General features: G+C 49.7%; 1 protein-coding gene across 1 annotated transcript in view; it reads right to left on the reverse strand.

Annotated features, from left to right (window-relative positions):
* Positions 1-21,725, reverse strand: part of PHACTR1 (phosphatase and actin regulator 1) — a 272,533-nt gene that overhangs the window by 68,568 nt on the left and 182,240 nt on the right. The window contains exons 4-6 of the mRNA XM_049655030.1: positions 19,496-19,663; positions 17,400-17,606; positions 400-721 (exon numbers count right to left, since the gene is read on the reverse strand). Of these exons, the coding sequence (XP_049510987.1) occupies positions 400-721; positions 17,400-17,606; positions 19,496-19,663 (697 nt within the window). The remainder of the gene's footprint in view (positions 1-399; positions 722-17,399; positions 17,607-19,495; positions 19,664-21,725) is intronic.

A 21,725-nucleotide genomic window follows, 5' to 3' on the forward strand; every position in this document is an offset into this window, starting at 1 on the left:
GAGAGAGAGAGAGAATCCCAAGCAGGCTGCACACTGTCAGCACAGAGTCCAACGTGGGGCTTGATCTTACAACCCTGGGATCATGACCCGAGCCGAAATCAAGAGTCAGATGCTCAACCGACTGAGCCATCCAGATGTCCCACTTCTCCTTTCCGATAAATGTGACTGTTCTATAGTTTGGCAACAGGCGACATTTTTTTTTTTCTTCCATACTTCCCTTGACATTCGGTTTTTGGTCTGGTTTTACTTTCAAACTCCCCCCCGCCCCCCGCCCCCCACCCCAAGTGAGAATGAGCCCTTACCCTGGTCTTGATGTTCCTCAGTCATGGTCAGATCCCCGACCACCTTACACGGCCACGCCCACCCCCCCTGCCCCCCCTCCCGTCCCCCACCAGTTACCTTTCCAGCCTCTGCATGGTCATGGCCAGCGTTTTGTTCAGCTCCTCTATCATCCTGCAGCCGGAGGGGTGCATGGGGAGGGAGCCGGTGGTGGAGGGCAGGTGCGGCCCGAGGCTGCCGTACTGCAGCTGGTGCTGGATCTGGGACGGCAGGACCGTGTGGTGGTGCTGGGCCCCGCTCTGCTGGCCGCTCTTCTGGGCCGCGTAGGACGCCAGGGAGAGGTCTGGCCCCCCTACAGGCATACAGATCATGACTTTCTTTGGAGGTAGCGGAGGGGACAGTTTCACTGGCAGACAAGGCAATTTCACAGGGGCGCCAGGATCTGCAGCACAAGGAGGGCGAGAGGCACACGTGAGTTCTGTGGGGGGGGGGGGGGGAAGAGACCTAGAACACCACTCGTACCCACCTTGGGACTGTGGGCACGGACGCGGGCCCCCACTGAAGACACCAGCAGGGTTGGTGCCCCCACCAAGCACCCACCCGCTCTGGTTTCCCGCCTCGAGGGAGCTCAGGGACCCAGGGATTAGCCGTGTGGGTCACACGGCCATCAGGCTAAGTATTAGGCTCACCAGCAGCAGGAAGGGGAAGTGAATGCGCTCTATGTGATCACAGAAACCCCTGGAACTTTAACCAGACCTGCTCTAGGAAATGCCGTGGTGTCTACAATTTTACCACTGTCATGTGAACATAATCCTTTTCAGCTGGCACTTTCTTTTTAATTCTTCTTCTTCTTCTTCTTCTTCTTCTTCTTCTTCTTCAATTTACACCTTACATCCAAGTTGATTAGCATAGAGTGAAGCAATGATTTCAGGAGTAGATTCCTTAGTGCCCCTTGCCCATTTAGCCCATCCCCCCTCCCACCACCCCTCCCGCAACCCTCTGTTTGTTCTCTGTATTTAAGGGTCTCCTGTGTTTTGTCCCCCTCCCTGTTTTGATATTAGTTTTGCTTCCCTTCCCTTATGTTCATCTGTTTTATCTCTTCAAGTCCTCCTAGGAGTGAAGTCATAGGGTATTTGTCTTTCTCTGACCAATTTCACTTAGCATAATATCCTCTAGAAGCCAGCCCTAGGTTCAAGTCCATTAATGGCATGTCCCTCCACAAGCAGCATCAGTACTGCTAGCCTTAATTCCCTCATCTGGAACCTGGGGATGATGCTTTAGGAGGATTCGTGGTCCTAGGGCTCAGGTGCCCCCACGGGGAGGCAAGGCTTCCACGGTCTGTGGGCTATTTAGCTCATCTCTTCACCTCCACACTTGACCTCCATGAAGTCTGAGCATGGTGGCTGGGCTCGTTGGCCCACTCATGTGGCATCCACAGTTGGGCTGTTCAAACTGTAGAGAGGCTCCACTACCCATTCCTGGGCCCCGGTGGAAGGTGCACACACCCAACACTCCTTGGTTCCACGACAATGTCTCTGAAGCTTCCCAGAGATGCTCTAAACTTAGGGGAGCTTCGGGACAGACCAGCCCTTGGGGCATCTTTGGGATGACCTTGCAAATTCCGGGACATGATCTAGCACCGGTGGGGGGCATGGTTGGGTCTTGTGGGCTGTGGGTGGGCCTGGGAGAAGCCTAGCCAATAAGAGCAAGATGGTGGGGAGGGGGAAGGCCGTACGGCATGTGTGTGATGCAGACAGAGCTCTCTGAACTTGACAGCTGGAATCCACATCAGGGGGCACTGCAGGGTTCTGGGGACTTAGATTTTTCTCCAAGTATCTGTCTGCTTCCCGTGTGGCCTTCCATAGTTTAACCCCCACAGTTCTGCCAAAGTGACATCCTGAGGGCACCAACCTGATGTGACTCCTTTGTTTAAACCCCAGAGATAGAAATAGAGCCCACCTTCCTGGCACATCATCCATGGCTCCCATGGTCTGTGTTTAGATGTTTAAGTCATCTCTCTATGCTCACACTTTCCCTCCTGAAGCCTACTCTGGTTCTCCTGTTAAACACAGCCTCTCCGGGGCGCCCGGGTGGCTCAGTTGGTTAAGCGTCCGACTTCAGTTCAGGGCATGATCTCACAGTTTGTGAGTTTGAGCCCTGCGTCGGGCTCTGTGCTGACAGCTCAGAGCCTGGAGCCTGCTTTGGATTTGGATTCTGTGTCTCCCTTTCTCTCTGCCCCTCCCCTGCTCACGCTCTGTCTCTCTCAAAAAATAAATAAACATTAAAAAAAACCCCGCCTCTCCTACCATATCTGAAAGACTGTAGATCAGAATCTCCTACTGTTTCTCTCCTGTGGATTTTACCTATTTGCTGGCCCCCAAATTCAGTGTCCACCCTCCCCTAAATCGCACAGGGTGGCCTTTGTCCCTCACATCCTCCACATGGGGCTGTCACGATCTTCCCTGGTCTCCTCAAGGCTCCCGTTGCTCAGCACGATGCTACTCCTATGTCACAGAGAAACCCAAGGTGTGCATGCAAGGCCTCCCCTGCCCTCCAGAACCACTGCGTTCCCCAAACTAGCTGATGTCTGCACACCCCTGGGCCTTCTCCACTTTCTCTCAGTTTGGAACATTCCTCTCTGTTTTGTCTTCTTGGTCAATTCCTCCTCTCTCTTCAAGATCCAGCTCAAAAATGACCTGCCCTGAAGAACCTTCCTGGGTCCTTACCTCCCTCCTTCCATTCTGCACCCGGCAGACCTACCTTGGGCACGAGGTAGGTGTCAGTGCTAACGGCAACAGTGGCATCATGATGACAGAAATAACTCTAGCCGCCCCTTACCCCATGCTTACCATGTGCCAGATACTGTTCTAAGTGCTTTTCATTTCAGTCCTCACAAGGAGCCTCTGGCATAGACACACAGCATCTCACTTTTACAGACGACGGCACCGGAGTCTGAAGATACCCAACAGCACTTCCTGCTTAGATAGCTGTCTCCTCTCCTGGAGAACAAGGACCTCGGATAACTTGTCATTCTATGCTTAGCATCTTGCACGGTGCCCAGCTCACAGAGCGAGTGGCTCACAACATGTTTCTAGAACAGGCTGATGCTACGAGGCTCTGCTGTGGGATGAGTTCTCACCTTCCCCAGAAATAGATACTCTCGGGATGGGAAAAATGGGAGCGTAAGGTGGATAAAAATTTCAGGATCACGCAGCCGTATGGACGCTAAACCGTGGATCCTAGAGCTGAGATACGAGGAAACCTAGCAATTCCAGGAGGCCTGAGAAAAGATTGCTCCCCAATGCCAAAATGGCAGCCAATCATGACCATGGTTCCCTCGTGCTCCTCCACAAAGGCTCACCCTGTTTGCCACCAGCCCCCAAGCACAGGACACAAGGTAACCACGTTCAGGAGCATGACCAATGGTGCTCACCGCAAAGTGGCTGAGATGTAGGAACTCACCCCCCTCTGTCCAGCTCCTGCTACCGAAGGGTCCACTCCCTTGACTCTTGGAAGCCTTCACACAAACCTAGCAAATGCAACGTGTACGGAAGTGTTAAGGGTTTCTACCCAAGAACTCTTAGCCTGTCCTTCCTTCCTTTGCAGATCTAAGGCAGCAGCTAGGTGCTCACTCGCTTGGGCAGGAGGATGCAGAGCCAGAAAGGCAGCATGGAATGGTCTACCTGGGAAGGAACAGTGATTACCTTGAGTTCTACCCATCTCTGTAACCTATAATGTCCCGCACACACTCTACCACACGACTTCCCGTCACCACGACTCCAGCAAAGCTTCCTTGGTTTCTTCACTAGGAAAATGGCCAAGGGAACACCAGGAATTCTGTCAGAACGGGTAAGGAAGTAATGACCGAACTAGCGAACATGGTTACTTTCATTGCTCAAGAAAGGAGATGCTGGGGTCCCAGGGGACCCCTTCTCTTTTCCTGCATGTCCTTTCCGGTTGTTTTACTGTACACGGTCATAAATTAAATAGGTGTGGCAAATGAAAATGAATTATTTAAGATAATTTTTAGCTCCGTAGACCTGATATAAAGAGAGGAGATTGGGAAAAAGGGTAAAATCAGCTGGAATGATCAGCTTTCAGTGAATTCGCTCTGCCATTCCCATCTTTCTCCAACATGGTAGACAAGTGAGGAGGGCCTAGGCAGCCTGGATCTTCAGTAAGTTTCAGTGCCTGTTTGTCTATCTTTACGACATCTTAATACCACATCACTGCTCATAACAGATCTGGAGCCAGCTGCACGGCGTCTGCCATTCTGAGTGTCTGTCTATGGCTTTATCTTTCTGTCCCCTGCAAACTTCTGTGTTCTCCGCCCCCTTGGCCACTGCACCAGTCTGGGGCCTCAACTCCTCTTACTGGGTGGATAGCAGCAACCCACCTGCACCCCATAGGGGCATCTCCCTACAGCACGTGTCATGCCGGAGGTCCCATGAGGACTCCCTGCCCCGGTCAGTGCTACGTGTCATCCAGCCCAGCCCAGCCTAGCCCAGCCGGTGCCTCCTGCCCTACAGCTCCCTGGCCAGGCCAAGTTTCCACACTGAATTTCTCAGGAACCATGCTCACCCTCAGTCAGGGCTTTTGTCACACCTGCCCCCCGAAAACACCCTCCCAGCTCCTGCGGGATGATCAAAATTGCATTCACCCTTCAAAGCACAACTGAAGACCCAACGTCCCCCGTTGCGGCCTCTCCTGCCCCGAACTCCCGCGGCCCTGATGGCCAGCACCCCCCATTTAATTCCGCCTGATTCTGTACTGGTCAAGGCCAGCTGCATTTGGATGGCTCTTCCCACATGTGCTACTGCTGTCCCCACGGGATGCCCAGAGCAGAGCGTGGGGAAGCCCAGGCTCCTGCAGCCTCATGGTCCTCAACCCCAGGGGCGCGTCACCCTCATACCGATGCCGACCCGCCTGCCCTTCTCAGGGATTCTATCGGGGTGCGGGGCGCCCCGCTGTGTACTTTTTACAAGCCATGTTTGAAAACCCCTCAACTTCTTACTCCTGCCTTGTTCTCTGAAAACGAAACACAAAAGGGTGCTCATTCTTAAGCAGAGGTCTTGGACCACCTGCAGCGGTCCCACCACTGAAGCGGTCCCTAAGCTTCACCTCTGACCTGCTGAATGAGAATCTCTGAGCCAGGGGTTTGGAGTTTAGCTGCTTCCCAGGTGCTCCCCAGTCAGGGAGTGAGAGGAAAGAATCGGGGAGAACCACTGATTTGAGGGTGCCGAACCGCTTGAAGCACAGTGCTGCCCGAGGCAGGGATACGATGCATCGGGTCCATCCGGCCCCTGGGCCGGTCCGCGGCATGGTCTCCAGGTTCTATTTCTATGCCCCCAACATACAAAGAGTAAAAGACCAATCTGCAGGAGACCAAAGTACTGAAAGCTAAACTATCGGAGATCCACTCACCTCACCAGTAGCTGTGCCTAAATCTAACATCTGCAATTAAGGGACTTGTCTTTAAACGGATTTGTCTAATGGCACTTCCCATTTAATTGTCTCTTTATAAAAATCACTTATCATTGAGCATCTCGGGGATGAAAAGATTTCCTATATGCTTCTGGGTGAATTTTTCTCTTTTATTTGCTTTAGAATGCTTTAAGGACATTTCAGACAAGTTTGCCTAAAGAGCCTATCTTCAAAATTTTGTCTCAAGCAATAAATACTTAATCAGATGTCTCGCTTTTCCTACCGAGTTGATTCAGTGCATGAGATCCCTCTTGCCTCCTTCTTGCTGATTGTGATACGCCCTCTGTGTGCTTCTGTGTGCAGTTATTAAACAAATGAAGAGCCGTATACCCAGTATTCATTTCTGTTTAATGAGCCACTGGCATTTTTGTGACAAGGATGACAGACGGAGATGAATGGATTGGGGACGTCCTGCATGACTTCATGGTTTCTTCCCAAGAGGCCAATTTCTCAAGGCAGTGATGTCACCCACTTCAGTAGGCAGGTATGGGAGAGGCAGGTTCCTGGGCCCCCCTTGCAGATTCAGATTCAGCACGTTTACAGTGGGGTCCAGGAGTCTGCTTTGCAGAGAAGCTCCCGGATCACAGTGACCTCGGTCGAGACCACCCTGAGAAAGAGCCCCCAGAGGCATTAAATCACTTCCAGCATTCGTCATGCTAAACACAGAAGATAAACTGTCAAATCAAACACTCATCCAGCTCTGTTTCAGTTTTCCAATCTGTGAAATGGGGAGGAATTAGTAGGTCATAGGCTTCTTGAGCCAATTACATAATATCAGTTTGTACCCGGGGCAGCACGGTGCCTGGTACTCGGTAATGAATAGTAGCTATGAATCTGGTCGCTATCATTGTCTTCATTATAGAACTGCTTCCTCAGGGGCTCATCTATTCCCCCCAAGGTTGGTTAAGGTGCCATCACTAGGCTCTCATGGGTCCTGTATTTCCCTTTGTCACGGCCTCTCCTACAGAGTCAGTTCAGTCCATTGCATTTTTCTTGACTTGTTGCCGATTTTTACTTGCAGGAGATATGACAAGTGACGCATTGCTTGTATCCTGCTCGGTGTGGCTGTTTCCTCACCTGGCCAGGGACAGGAACTGGGCCCAGGGCATAGCAGGTGCTCCATAAACATCTGTTGGTTTTCCTTCTCGTCACGTCTTCGGAGCAGCGGGAAAAGGTAGAACTTAATGACCAGGGTCTCCTATGCGAAGGCTCTGCTAATCAAAGGGGGGGCGGTCCGTGGACCGGCAGAGGCAGTGACTCTTGGGAGTGAGTCGGACACGCAGATTCCCAGGCCTTCTGAATAGAATCTGCGTCTTGACAAAGTCCCCGGGGGACTCTGCACCCGACAACTCCGATAGGCTATCTTCTAAGAGCCACCGTTTTGCGAAGAGGCTGCTCCCTCGTGCAAAATGGGACCCGCGCAGGGCCCCCTGGGGGCCATTTTGCTCCTGCACCTGCTCTCGGAGCGCTGAGCAGGGGCGGTGGGAGGCTTCTCTTGCAGGGCTGCGAAATCACCCAGGTCTCAGCAGAGCTGAAGTTTAATCCCAGGTCCAAGACCAAGAAGCTCTGTCACTTTGCCTGAGACGTTAGCCTTCCTGAGCCTCAGTTTGCTCATCTATACAAAGGGAGCATAACCCGCCTTAATGTCTACCCAGCTTCTTCACGGGGACCAGCGGGCTGAAATCCAGCCTGAGGCCTGTCGTGGGAAGGGCAGTCACCCCCAGAGGAAGGGGCCGCCTTCTGTGAATTCATTCTTCCAAAGGGCACCTTTTTATAATTTTTTACAACTTTTAAAAATAGCTTTCTATAACTTTACAAAGTCCCTGAACAGTGAGCAGAGGGCCTGAGTGTAAAATCTCTGCAGCTGAGTCCTTGATCTGTAAAACGAGTTCACCAAATACAGGCTTCGTTGGTTCTGAAAAAGCAATACATTCTCTGCCTCTCCCCACAGGTTGCCGCGAGGGTCGGACGAGGCGGACACACTCTGTGATCTGCGGACCGCCGTATACCTCTGTCCCATTACTTGCAGGGCACTTGCTGAACCCTGGGAGAGAGTCCCGCTCGGCCTGATGCTGCCCGGCTGGTGTGGGAAGCGAGAAGCCAAGACAGCAACGGGGAGTGTGGTGGCTTGACGTGTGGTGGTTCTAAGTCAGTAGGCGAAAACCCAGCTGCAAGTGAACCAAATAACGGGAACGAGAGCTTCGGAAGGACCGTCCCGGCAACCTTCCGGGCTTGCGGCAAAGCGGTGCGGGAAGAAAAAAAAGGCACAGCCATCGGGGTTCAGGGTGCTGTCCTGAGACGCGCTGCCCTGCATCGGCATTGAGGGCTGGCAGGAAAGAACCCAGAACCTGGAATGACAGAATCCAGACTCTCTGTGGTTCAGCAGCTGGGAAGGATAGCAAATCCTTGTGTGTGTGTGTATGGGGGTGGGGGTGGAATTCAGACTCTTGACCTCCAAAAATCCAGGGATCAAGAAGGTCTCCTTTACCTCGATAGCACCTCGCTGAATAAAATACTTTGCATCCATGGGATGCATGGTGTTTATGGGTTGCCAGAGGACCCACTCTAGCTCCTGCATTTATAATGATGATTGTGGCTGGTGATGCTGGGGCACGCACGGAGCTCTCTGCTTGCTGCCTTCGAAATGGATGAGTCCTCTGCAGCCCGACTGATGGAGATGCAGTATATTCATAAACCTGTCTATGCTGATGGAGTGCAAAAAGCAAAATCAACCAGTTCCAGAGAGCAAGGAAAATAAACTCCAACTGTGGGTGTCACGGAGCCATAAAAGAAGGCTGTATTTCCAAACACGACACTGCCCTGGCTTACGACTTCAGACAAGGAAATGAAAACCCCAGGTGACTTCTGCAGTCCATTCTTACGCCACAGGACCGGAGTGTCTAACAGAACCAGTCTGGGCTAAAGGAACACAGCCCGAGCCTCTCTCCTCACTTTTTTATTAACACCTGCTGGAGAAGCCCATTTATAACCGAGGACGCGTTAGAGCGCTTGTCCGTGAGAGTAGCTCTTAGCGTCTGCGTGGACAGAGGTGGGGTAACGGTTGCTCGGTCATTTGCCACCTGGTTTCAGCGGGTCAGAGTCTTTGATCTCCTTTTATAGACACAGACACTCCACCCAAGAACATAAAGAGCCTCTAGAAAGAGTACTTAGAATTTAAATGAGAATCCAGAATTACAGAGCCCAGAATCAGACTCCCTCTGGCTCCAACGCTGAGACAAAGGTGCTCAGATGAGTTCCGTCAATTCCTTCAGACCATCCTAGGGATTCTTAGGCTGCCAGGCCTTTTTCGTTGCTCAGATGCCTGGAAAGGCAAAACGGGTCTCCCGACTCCTTGTGGTAAGAGGGATGGTGTGACGGGAAGCGAGTAACAGAGAAGTGACTTGTGTTAAATGCCCTAAGCCTGGCTTGCTCTCCCCCAAGCCGGCCAGCACACAGACACGACCATAAACACCTGATGCTCGTGCCAAAGATGTCCTGAGACCTTCCAGAATCCTAACACTGAGGGCCATTATAGCATACACATCACCAGCACCTGACTCTGTTTCTGAGTCACTTTCTACAACAAAGCATTTTGTTTTAAAATTTGTCCCCTTCCAAAGACCATCCGGACGGCAGATGACAACAAGGAGGGAGGGACATGCATCACTGAGATGGAGATGCTGGGCAGTGGGTGGGGGTCACAGCTGGGTCACCGGCCACCTTTGTAGGGCATGCAATTAAATTAGATTTTTTTAGGGGCGCCTGGGCGGCTCAGTCAGTTAAGTGTCTGACTTCAGCTCAGGTCATGATCTCGTAGTTCGTGCGTTCGAGCCCCGCATCGGGCTCTGTGCCGACAGCTCGGAGCCTGGAGCCTGCTTCCGATTCTGTGTCTCCCCTCTCTCTCTCTGCCCCTTCCCTCCTGCTCTCTCTCTCTCTCTCTCTCTCTCTGTCTCTCTCTCAAAGGTAAATAAACATTAAAAAAATTAAATTCAATTTTTTTCAAAGTGAAATTACACGATTCATTGCCAGCAAACTGCTCTTAAGGAGTTAGAATTGTAGGTGTCCCATAAATCACGACAACAAACACCTGTTGACGAGATCAGCGGTTTGGGGGAAATTATAAATCATCTGTACAAAAGCACATTATCCTGTTTGTTTTTGCAGCAATGCAGGTGAGCCCTGTTGCCCCTAGGGAGACCGGGGGAGGAGAGCACCATTCAACTGATAACTGAGCTGTGGAACCTAATAAGCCTTCTGCAAGACAGGCACAAAGGGAAATGAGAAGGTTCCAGAGATGGGTCTGACAGTCCCTCCCGGGAAGACTGCTATTTGTGACCATCCCGGCAAAAGCTGGGAGGGTCCGACCAAAGTCTCAAAATCACAAAGGCATGAAAGCAAGCACAAATATGCTCATCTGATCTCAGAACCCTGGAACCAAGGGGAAGATCTATGATGTTTCGAAGTCGTTCACTGAGCTCGCATAAAATGAAATACTGCATAGACCCTAGGGAGCTAGGAAGGGGCAGAACATTCACGGAGAAGGTACAAATACGTTCAAGCTAGATCCCTAGGTATTATAAAGGCAACCTACGGATGGCTGCACTTCCTCCCCAGCCCTGCATCTACCTGAGGCATGATATGGATTCATTTTGGGGGGGGGCGGTCACACTCTGATTTCTTGCATTTACAGTGATGGGGGTGGCTGGTCTACCTACCCGCAGTCGGTGGTCTACCAGGGCCTCCCCATTTTCCCTTGAAACTCCCAGCGTGCTCTATGGCACCCAGGTCTGGACCCCAAGTTTGACTGATGGATGGCTGTCATGTTCTTTCACTTGTCCATGTAGGTATCACGGTTCCTTCAGGCACTATCGAAGCACGAATATCAGATTTGGTTTACGGCACCACCCAGAGCCCAAGAACAAGTATCCTGCTATGAACTTGTGGGCAAATGGTCATCCAGCTTCTCCTTCAAGGCCTCAGCTACAGGCGGCTCTCTCCCTCACAAGCCCTCCTGTCCTGGGGATGCTTGGTGCTAGCCGAGGACGCGGCGGGGAACGAGCCCGACTACAGCCCCACTCTCAGACTTCCCCCTGGACCCTGAACCAGTGTTCAAGAGGAAGAACCAGCAGGGGCAGCCGCTGGGGGCCTTTCGCAATTTCAGGTTGACGATGGCCATCTCCCGCCTTCATGTGTGCATCCAGCTGTGAATCCATCCCGCAGCATTATCGTCCATCGAATCCAGGAGAACATCGAAGAGACAGGTTTGGTTGAAATCAAGCAATCGCCGCTAAATGCCCACAAAACGTGCCCCACTTTGTCCTCCAAAGTTAAATCCTTCATCATGGCATTTGAGGCTTTCCACAGCTTCCCTTCGACCCACTTCTGGCCTGATCTTGGCTTCACTACAAGAAGCCTGCACTCTTGCCACGCTGGGCTATTTGCCTTTTTTTTTTTTTTTTTTTTTAATTTATTTTGAGAGCACAAGCAGGGGAGGGGCAGAGAGAGGGAGAGAGGGAATCCCAAGCGGGCTGTGCACCGTCAGCACAGAGCTGGACACAGGGCGCCATCCCGCGAACAGGGAGATCGTGACCTGAGCCGAAACCAAGAGTCAGACGCTCAACCGACTGAACCACCCAGGCGCCCTATTTCTCGAACATATTATGCCTCAGACGTAGGTGCCTCTGTGTACGTTACTTCATTTACCAAGACCTCCTTTCCTATCCCTACCCGGCAAAACTGTACTCATCTTTAAGGCCTGTTTTAAATACCCCCTCCCTGATGATGCTATCCTGCTTTTTCTGAGTCTTTCCAAAGGTGTCCGTCTCTTGCTGTTTGAATTTCTTTAGTACCATGCCATCACGTCTTCGTACTAAACACCTTCTGTAGCTTCTAACTGCCTACGACCCCGACAGCTGATGAGGGAACACTGCTCATAAATTAAATTAAGGGTGGAAGAACACCAGGCACATGGTGGGTGCTCAAAACGCACGTGGCATTCAGCCTTACGAAGGAAGGACATCTGATCACGTGCTGCAGCACGGATGAACCTTGAGGACATTATGCAAAGTGAAATAAGCCTCTAACAAAAAGGCAAGCACCGTCTGATTCCACTTTTAGAAGGTAGCTCCGACTCAGAGAGACAAGAAGTAAAATGGCAGTCATCAGGGGCTAAGCGGGGAGGAGAGAAAAAGGGGAGTTGTTTCACAGGTACAGAGTTTGAATTTCACAAGATGAAGAAGTTCGGGAAATCTGCCGCCCAACACTGTGAATACAGTTAACATTACCGAGTTGCATACCTACAAACTGTTAAGAAGGTACTTTTTTTTAAGTTTATTTGTTTACTTTGGGAGAGAGGGAGAGAGCACAAGGTGGGGGGAGGAGGGGGCAACAGAGAGAGAGAGGGAGAGGGAGAACATCCCAAGCAGGCTCTGAGCTGTCAGTACAGAGTCCAAAGCGGGGCTCGAACTCACAAACCGTGAGATCGTGACCTGAGCCGAAATCAAGAGTTGGACGCTTAACTGACTGAGCCACCTGGGTGCCCCAAGAAGGTAAATTTTACATTATGTTTTCACTTCAAAAAGAAAAAAAGTGCCAAGTGAATTAAATCTCTAACCTAACGGTGCTACATAAAAAAGAAAAGTGTTTCGCTGTAATCTTCATGCTGATCACAGAGGTCAGAGCAGAAAGCACCGTTTAAAAAATGTTTTTATTAATAGGAAGTCCTCACAGGCACCAGGGAGGAATTTCTACATTTTAAGAAAGGGAAACCAAGAGTATATTGGGTGTATTTCCCATGCCTCACGGTATCAGCTATCAAGAGAATGAACCTTAAACCTCTTTCTGAGGCTTCTGGGTTACAGTTGATATTTTCCATTTAAGGCAGAGATGAGGTTCAAGGTCACAGGGATCCATTCACAACTCTTCTTGTGCCTTCAGAGTAGAAGGCAGGGAGGGGAGGCAAGGATAGAAGCAAAAGTATATGATTTTGTAGGGCTGGAGAGTAGGATGTGGGGTGGGGTGGGGTGCTGGAGAGAAATGGGGACAGAGGATGAGACAGCCAGGGAGGAACAACAAAATCACCATGAGGATGTGATTGCAGAAGAGTCCGCCATGGACAGTGTCCACAAAACTAGAGAGACAGCTAAGACAGGAATGTTGGTTTTGGGGTGACAAGCTCTGGATAGAAGATTCTCATTAGACGAGTATAAAGCTGAGGAATACCACAAGGCACGGAGGTCACCTGCCAGGTACATCTGCAGTTGCAAAACCTTCAGAATGTTGAAACTGGCCATCAACCACCAGAAGTTTCCTTGTATTTCAGGGTCTAAAGACAATGCAAAGAAGCCTGGGCAGGTTCACGTTAGCAGAAGGACTTCTTTTTAAGGATCAGCAATGCCTCCCTTTCTTTGCCAAATTGCCAGTCTCCAATTGTGGCCAAATGCTCCCGTGCCATTTGCACCGTTCTTGATTCTTATGGACTGTCTGCTTCTAGCACGTTCTTCTAAACCCAACCCAACTGCATGCATTTGGGTCCTCCGCTTTATAATCCAGTGCCTTGAGAGTATGACTTACGTTTGAAAGACTGGATACATTTTTGTCTTTGAGTTATGCAAATAAAGAAGCCAATTTTCTTAAACAGGCGGAAACACACAAGGCAAAAACGTGCAAAGGAAGCTCATGATTCTCTTATTTTGCATTTTAAGAATAGGTAGCTTAGTGCGGTAGAAACTCGTGGTTGGAAGTAAGAACTCCAGAGTAAAACAAAGTGGGTTGAGTCCATCTCTGGCACTTAGTACCTATGTAACCATGACTGAGTCCTTCAACTTAATCGAATTTCATTTTCCTCCCCCAGGAAAAAGAGAGAATAATGATCACAGTATCGACTCCACAGCACTAAATGGTATGTCATCAAGTTCTCAAAAAATGGCAGCTGCCATTTTTATCACCCAAGTGTGAATGCCTGACTGTGAAGTCCAGCTCTTACATTAGTTGATTATGCTTCACACAAATGGCACCTACGGGGGTACCTAATCACAGGTACCTTATGCAGAGTCATGAATTATTCATGCAGTGTTTCATATCTGACTCCTGGAGCCAGGATGGTTAGAGAGATGATTGATGAAGACTTAGAAACATAGGAGACAGCAGTGGGTTTTGTTGTTGTTGTTGTTGTTGTTGTTGTTGTTTGTTTGTTTTTGCCTCAATCGACCCTTTTCCTCTGGGGCTCGCCATCATTCCAAGAAGGATGCATTTGAGGCTCACTCATTTCAGATCATATGCCTTATGCAACCAGCTCTGCTACGCACTGTGCTTCCAGAATGGAAAGGAATCTGGTGCCCCTGTCTTACAAGCCACTGTGCACGCTGCTGTTGGAGAAGATAAGAAGGAAGAAGATGATGATGGAAGAAGACAGTCTGGGAGAGCAAAAAGGCTCTCTCTGCTTGCTGGAGAACTGAGAAAACTCATGAGAAAGTCTCCAAGTTTATAATGGTTTTCCAGATGAAGTCGAAGCAAGCAAATGACAAAGGAGAGATGTTTCTGCTCGTCTTTGTCTGATCGTATACTTGGAAGCAGCTCCAGGTCAGGCTCATGCTTCCTCCTCTAGTATCCTACCGGGCCATTAACCACTGTCGCTCTCTATTAATCATGCTTGGTGTCTTTCAAGCTGTCCTGCGTTGCCTTTCAAGAATGTCAACAGAGCAACAGACAGTAAGAACATGCTACCACTTCTAAGTCTCAGTTTAGAGTTCTATCATTCCTGGTTTATTAATTCCTTCTGATATAGCCCAGATGTCTCTAGAGTAATTAGTAACAGAACAGGGTTAATGTAGCTGCCTCATGGTGATGCAGATTCATTATGACTGATTGTTCACTTACAAAAATTAAGCATGTCTGCTTGAGTTTAAGCCCAAAAGGCCAGCACCAGGCTTCCAGCCCACAAGCATCTCCACCTGTCTTGTCTGCCTCATATTTAAGAAGCTACCAGATACAACGCGGTAAGGATTATTAGCCCTTAAGTATTTTTATCCATTTGATCCTAGCTATGCGGAGGGGAGGTTTATAGAGAGTAGATGAGTCCTCTCTCCTTGGGAAGGGATGCGGGAAGCCAGAGAGATTGGGCTAATTTCAGATATCTTCAGTGGCTCATAGATCAAGAGTCCTGCGGATATCAAGCCACCCAAGTTCACCGCTCATGGCTGAAGCTGTGAATGAATGAAGGGTGCCTTCATTAATCAGATAACTAAATAAATTAGAGGCTGTTGCTGGTTAAGAAGCTGTCAATTCTTCTTTTAAAATGTCTTACCCGCTGTTCTCTCTCCTCCTGCTGTGATCGGCCAAGTGCTTGTGAGCTCAATTTCAGAAACAAGAACAGCTTTTTCCATAGTCTCGCTGGTTCAAATTACTCAGTCGAATTCAACTAGTGATGCCGGAGAACGAGGCACAGGGCTGGCCTTTTTAGGCTTTCAACTTTCTCCTGTTCATTCTACACGGTGACCCAGGAAGGCTTTCTAAAGGCGAATCACTGTCACATCTCTCCCCTGCTCAAAAACCTCCAAAGGCTTTCCACTGCCAGGGGGAACAAAATCTAAATGCTCATATGCCTTACCTAGGGAGCCCTTTCTCAATACGTCCTGAGAAGGACCCTCTGCCCCAGCTTGGCCACCTCATCACAGACCCGAAGCACTTGCCATCTCTGGGTCTCTGACCAGGGCCTTTTTTCTCTGGAATGTTCTCGCCTCATTCTCTATAAATGCCCTTCATGCTTGAAGGGTCAGCTCAAGCTTCAGCCTTTCTATGCCCTTTTCTCAGATCACATTGAACTCCAAAGGATACTCCTGACAGTAGTTATTTCAGCACCCTATTGTGTGTGTGTGTGTGTGTCCATACACACACATACACGTGTGTACATACAGATCCACTAAACTTTCATTCACTTGCATCTGCTTTGATACCTAGCACAATGTTCCACCTAGAAGTGTGGTGAATAAATAGGAACTATAGGCAGGAGTTTATTTTGCCATATTTAATCTTCAGGGAAATTTGGCATCAAAACCTTCAAAAGCTGCTAGCTCTTAAGAGCCACACCACTGACTTCTAGATTTAGAATCAGTAATTCTAATTCTAGAAATAAATCAGGAGAAATTCGGGTGCTTATAAAGCTATGTATGCTGCTGAGGATGTTCACTGCTGTGATTTTTACAACAGATGATGGGAGAGCCCATGAGGGCCGGACAAGCAAATCCCACTGCACGCCGAGCAGCTAACGACACCATATTGTGGAGTATTTACGAACAGGACAACCAGTTCACAAGAGATCATGCCATGTGTAAAAAGCTGATGATAAGAGATGATGTAGAGCAGGCATTTGGTTTTTATTAGACAGACAGATGAATGGACAGTGGTTCTCTCTCGGGGGGGAGCTTATGAGGGTACCTTCTCCTTTGTGGGTTTCTATGCATTTACCTTTTGGGACACTGGGCTAAGGTGTTACTGAGGTATTGAATGGAATGGTTCCTTTAAATGGAAATCTGCTCTTTGAAACCACAAACATCTGACTTAGTACGTTGATAGAGTAGTCTGACTCAACCCTGTGTTTAATTGGGACTCGACACCTTTCTATCACAGAAATAGCCTTCATTTCCTGGACTAGGAGTTAGGAAGCACGGGGTCTAGGCATACTTCTCTTGCAGAATTCCTGCAACGGCAGGATTTTTCTTAACGGCACCGATTTTTCTTAGACAATCAGCTTTTCTAGTGTAAACCAGGTGACTATTCTTCCCTACCTCCATCCCCATCACATCTCACAAAAATGTACAGAGATCAATCAGAAACTATTTTGAAAAACACCAGACTCATCGCAAAAAGGCAGCCGATCAGGTTGGCATTACTGTCCAGGCTGGAGGAACAACCCCCTGAAATCTTTACTCTTTAATTTAAAAGCCGCAACTTTAAATCAGAAAGCAGTATCCCATTCACGTTCATGTGCAATGCAGTCCTTACTAGATGCCCAATCACTAGCACATCCTGTGATGCCCAATTTAGTAACTGGGGGGACATTCACCAACACTTTAAACATGAATATATAAAAAGCATCTTAGGACAACGTTCCCGAACGCATTCTTCTTGGAAGAGTACTTCCCACCATACTTTGTAGATTGCCTTTTTTTGTTTTTGTTTAACAGAACAAACAATACAGGCATGAATTTTAATAAAGGAAATAGGCTGGGCTTCAGATCAATAATTTAGAGACAAAAAAAATTGAAAGCTTTGGCAAACTCATTATGAAGGGAACGAGGTACTGCGCTTCGTCTTTGCCAAGATTTTGACATTGAGGCTAATTCACCTCGACGGGCACATAATCGTGAATCAGTCACACAAATACCAACGCACATATTCACAGGTACACATGACGAAGGCTCTTGGCATATGGCCGGCAGGGTGCACGTCGAATGCTTCTTGACGGAAACACACAAACCCAGGTCGTGACCGCGTGGACGTGGAAACACCCGAACGCCCCACAGAGCAACCTCACCGAAGAGGCGCAACGGGCCTCAGATAAGAAGAGAGAGAGCGCGAGAGATCATCCCATGAAGGGAAGGCAGGGCTGGACGCTTCCAGAAGACATCTTGACTCACCTGTTATGTGGTTGGCAATCCTGGCACTGGGTTTGGGAGGCAGGGCGGGGGGCTGCTTGAGAAGGGACAGCTGCTTCACTGGGGTCTCCTCATGGTCTCCAGAGAAAGCAGCAGGTTTTTTGGGGGGCAGTAGCAGCACTGGTTTGGCTGAAGGATCTTGGGACAGGAGGGCTCCAGACTCACTGGCAGAGGGACTCTCTTCAGACACTGAGGGGACAACCACATGACACACAGGTGACATTACACAAACGCAGCGCAGGTGGGGCCGGCGGGGGCACACAGGACAGGGACGTGGGTGACCAACACAGCAGAGCACCCGTTCCACGTTGTCACGTACGGGCGGAGAGTTGAAGGGTAAAGCGAGGGGGTGGGGTGGGTGGAGGGACACATCGGGGAGGCAAAGGCAGAAAGGCAGAGGCAGGAGGGCGGGAGGGGAAGCCAGAGGACATTTTCTCAGAACTATCCTAAGCTTCACCGCTTCCATCTGGGCGTTTATGCCACAAATTCTGTGAGTGCTCTGAAGTGTGACTCATGGGGCCACAGCCACAATCAACAGATGGCAGGTGCAGCGGACCAGGGACAAAGAGCCCCATCTGAATGAACCAAACCAAGGCTGGCATCTTCCTTTGGGCCTGTCTGCCCTCTGCTGGGAGGAAGAGAGAGAGTCGATGCTGGGGTCTGGTTTTTGCCCACTGGGTCTCCCGGCGTGTGGGACGCCAAGGAACGAAGACAGCCTAGAGGCTGACGCCAGGCCAGGCGTCCCCACAGGCCTGGGGTGGCTGTTCCCCCCGACTCCGGAGCCTTGTAGGCACCTTGCAGTTTTAGGGGCTCCCCTGAACCTCGATGAGGCAGAGACTGCACCAAGGGAACGCCTTTCTGTCTCCCCGCTTCCTCTCTCCTCTCACTTGCCAGAACTGTGGCCTTCTTACTTGGTTTTCCCTCTTTCTCTTTGCTCCGCATCGGGCGTCACTCTTCCTTTCCGCCACGGGAGACCCCGACTGGCTCCAGTTAAGAGCTGCCCCGGGGGGTTAGCACGGGGCCTTCATCCCGTGATGGCAGCCTGGCCAGTGAGACCAAAACTCTGATTTCAGTGAGATGACAGATTGCCCTGTAACAGTCAACTCTGTGTGATTCCCATGTCACCAGGAAGGCTGGATCAGAGACACAATCACTGCTACAGTTGGAAAGCTCTCCTCAGCCTGGGGGGAATGTGACTCAGTGTCCCCTGCCGCATCAAAGCCCTGCAAGTGACCCTCACAAGCCCCCGGTTGTCCCCCTCTCGCAAGGGACGCCATTATTGTCAGCATCGGACACACCGATGGAGCCATGACTCAGCAGGTCCCAAGGTGAAGCCTGGCGTGGACTCTGGGACACCAGCTCTCTCTTGCTCCCATCGGAGCTGTGCTGATGGCAGACTTCGCCTGTGCTGTGGAAAAAGGATATGGCCTTCGTAGCCACACTCCGGAGATTCCAAGAGGTCCCTCCGCCAGGCTCGCCTCCTGAGAACAGTCCTCACTAGCTGCCGGGAGGGTCTCACCTTCTGCAAACCTTCTCAGGGAGGAGGTACTGACCACTCAGAGGGCTTTGGACCACAGAACGAGTGACAGTCAATGGTACCAAACATCATCTGTCAGCAGCATGCGAGTTAACCAGTCAATTGCATACAATTGAATAGCCAATTAACACATTGACTGTGTATGGTAATACAGTCAGTAGCTGGGCTGTATACTGAGCCTGGGATTAAAGGTCGTGCTAGGGCTTTACAAACGTGACCTAGGTAGGAACCGTGCCCAAGTATAGGATTCCTTCGCTGAGCTTAACGGAAACGAGTGTTAGAAACAAACCACTGACGTTTTAAATCCTCCGTATCACAAAGGGGATGTCTTTTGGGGAGGGATTAAGATTACAAAAAAGGTTTTGAAAAACCATAGGACGGACAGTAAGTGTACATATGTCCTGATGGGGCCGTTTTGTCCTCATCTCCAGGAGATTCTTATGCTCAAGGTGGCTCAAAAAGAACCCCAAGTCCGGCCAGGCTACAGGCCCCTAACGCCACATGCTGGGGACCTGTTCTGCAACTCTACCAAGGGCCTTACCTGTCCCATCCATGATGTCTGAAGGTTGGAGCACCTCGTATGAGCAGGGATCCCTGGGCATCGGGACCGGCTCCATTTCGGACAGGGCAGGCAGAGACAGCTGGCTGGAGCTCAGGGACTGTCCGTTTTCCAGGGAATCCTCTTCATTGGATATGGAGAGCTCCCCGTCTGCAAGTGCGAGAAGGAGATTGCGCAGTGAGACAGTGCCTGCCTCCCGGGGAAGGGCGACATTTAGAATCTGCTAGTTGAGTCTAAACGTTTCTGAACAATCTTTACCAAGGGCAGGATGCAAATCTACACTTGTTCTTTTGCTTTGCAGACCCTCATTTTAATTTTAGACCTCTGGCATCTGACCACGAGGGCAGCAATTTCCGGTGACCTCTAGCAAATTGCCTGCGTGCTTCTCCATCTTTCTAACCATAATCACCGTACTTAGTATGTTTTTTTTTTTTTTTAATGCAAGTGAATTAAAATATACTTTTCTTCATAATTTTGGAAAGCCTGGAAAAACTGAGCAGGCCTCAGAGACTGGAAAACCAGGAATAAGAATTCCTACTTTAGGGAACAAAGGGCTTTCTATACCGCTCAATACCAGAAGAATGGGTTCTCTAAGGCTCTAAGCAAAATTCATCCTTTTTTTTCTCTTTCCTCCTGCTGACACCCCATTTCTCCAGGTAGATAAATGTTTGGAAGGGCTCAAAGCTCCCCCCCCCCCCCCGGCCCGCCCCCTGACAATAGAGACCAATCCTCACTGGCTGGTGGGAGGGTCCCACCTTCTTCTAACCTTACAAGGGATAGAGTGGTGACCACTCAGAGGGCTTCAGACCAAACTACAAGGCGGCAGTGACCTAAGGATGCTGGGAAGTGCCCCAGTTCTCCCAGTGTCCACCAGTGATCACACCTTGGGGGTGAGCAGATTTTGATCTGGCTTTAAGCTCCCTCAAAGCAAGGGGTAGGCAGCCAGTTAACACATGGTTGAGGATCAAAGGCTCCCGCACAATGGCCATTTGTCAAATCAAAATTCCCCCAGCGTGATTTCATCCTGGCCCAGGGGAGTCCTAAATAACTAGGCATTAAAGTCAAATTAATTTTTAAAAAGGACTGAAAGCTGTTCCAGTAAGATGAATAAACATCCAGATGAAAGGCTGTTAAGTTATGCTTAGTCAGAAACACAGAAACCCACGAAGCAATGACCTGCCTTACAACTGCAAAAAAGATGATTTACTTGTAGAAATGAAACAGCGAAGTGACTCCAAGGTTAATCTTGTATCAATAAATCCTTTTCTTTGGCCATGCTCCTCCCAAGGCTTGATTTTTATACGCAACAATATGCGGTGGTGAAGGAGTCTTGCCTGCCCCCTTCCCCCCGGGTTAGAATTGGCCTGATGAAATGTACATTCAACAATGTAATCTACAGACAGAAAGGTTTCAGCAGCATACGGTTCAAGGACATAGGGTATTTGACCTGAATCTTGGATAAATGTAGAAAAACACAGGATACCAAAAAATCACCCAAAGCAGATGATTGCACCGACATGCTTTAAGATTGTGGGGCTCCCCCCCTCCGCCTTTCTTTTTCATTTGGCCGTTCTGTATGCCCTGAATGGTAGAGTAGTTAGTATCATTGTAATTAACAAATGATGGCTACTCCTCATTAATGAGAGAAGAGCAGTGCAGACGGTAGGGCCAAGGCCATGGGAAGTACACAGCTGAACCGAGAGTCTTCAGGAGGGAAGGGCTGCGGGGTGAGTTAACGCATTGCCGTCCCATAGGGGATGGTCCCCAGTCCCCTTAACATGCTTTAATGTAGCATGTTCACACCAATGCCGTGGGAAGTAGGACTGCTTTGGGTTCCCAGGTGGTGGAATAATGAGTGACGCGGCTGCCGTTCGGTTGAACGCATCTCTAGGAAACCACTTGGACTTCTGATGCTCCCAGTGTAATGAAAGTCCTGGGTATGACAACCGGAGGAGGAGGGGTTTCAGTGCTATTGCCAAGTTCTGCTTCTTTGGGACAACAGTGGAATCAAATGACTGCTGTTCCTTTGTAGCAGATAAAAAGAACCATAGAAACAGAAGTGGGGAAAAGACACAACATAACTGGATTCCTTAGACTCTCTGAATCTCAGTTTCATCAAGGCAGGTGGCTTAGTGCTGGAGGCGTGGCTGGTTAACGGAGAAGCACTCCTTGGGACACAACAACTCTCCAAAACTTTAAGTCCCCATAGATT

This window comes from Panthera uncia (genome assembly GCF_023721935.1).
Source record: "Panthera uncia isolate 11264 chromosome B2 unlocalized genomic scaffold, Puncia_PCG_1.0 HiC_scaffold_25, whole genome shotgun sequence".
Classification (NCBI taxonomy): domain Eukaryota; kingdom Metazoa; phylum Chordata; class Mammalia; order Carnivora; family Felidae; genus Panthera; species Panthera uncia.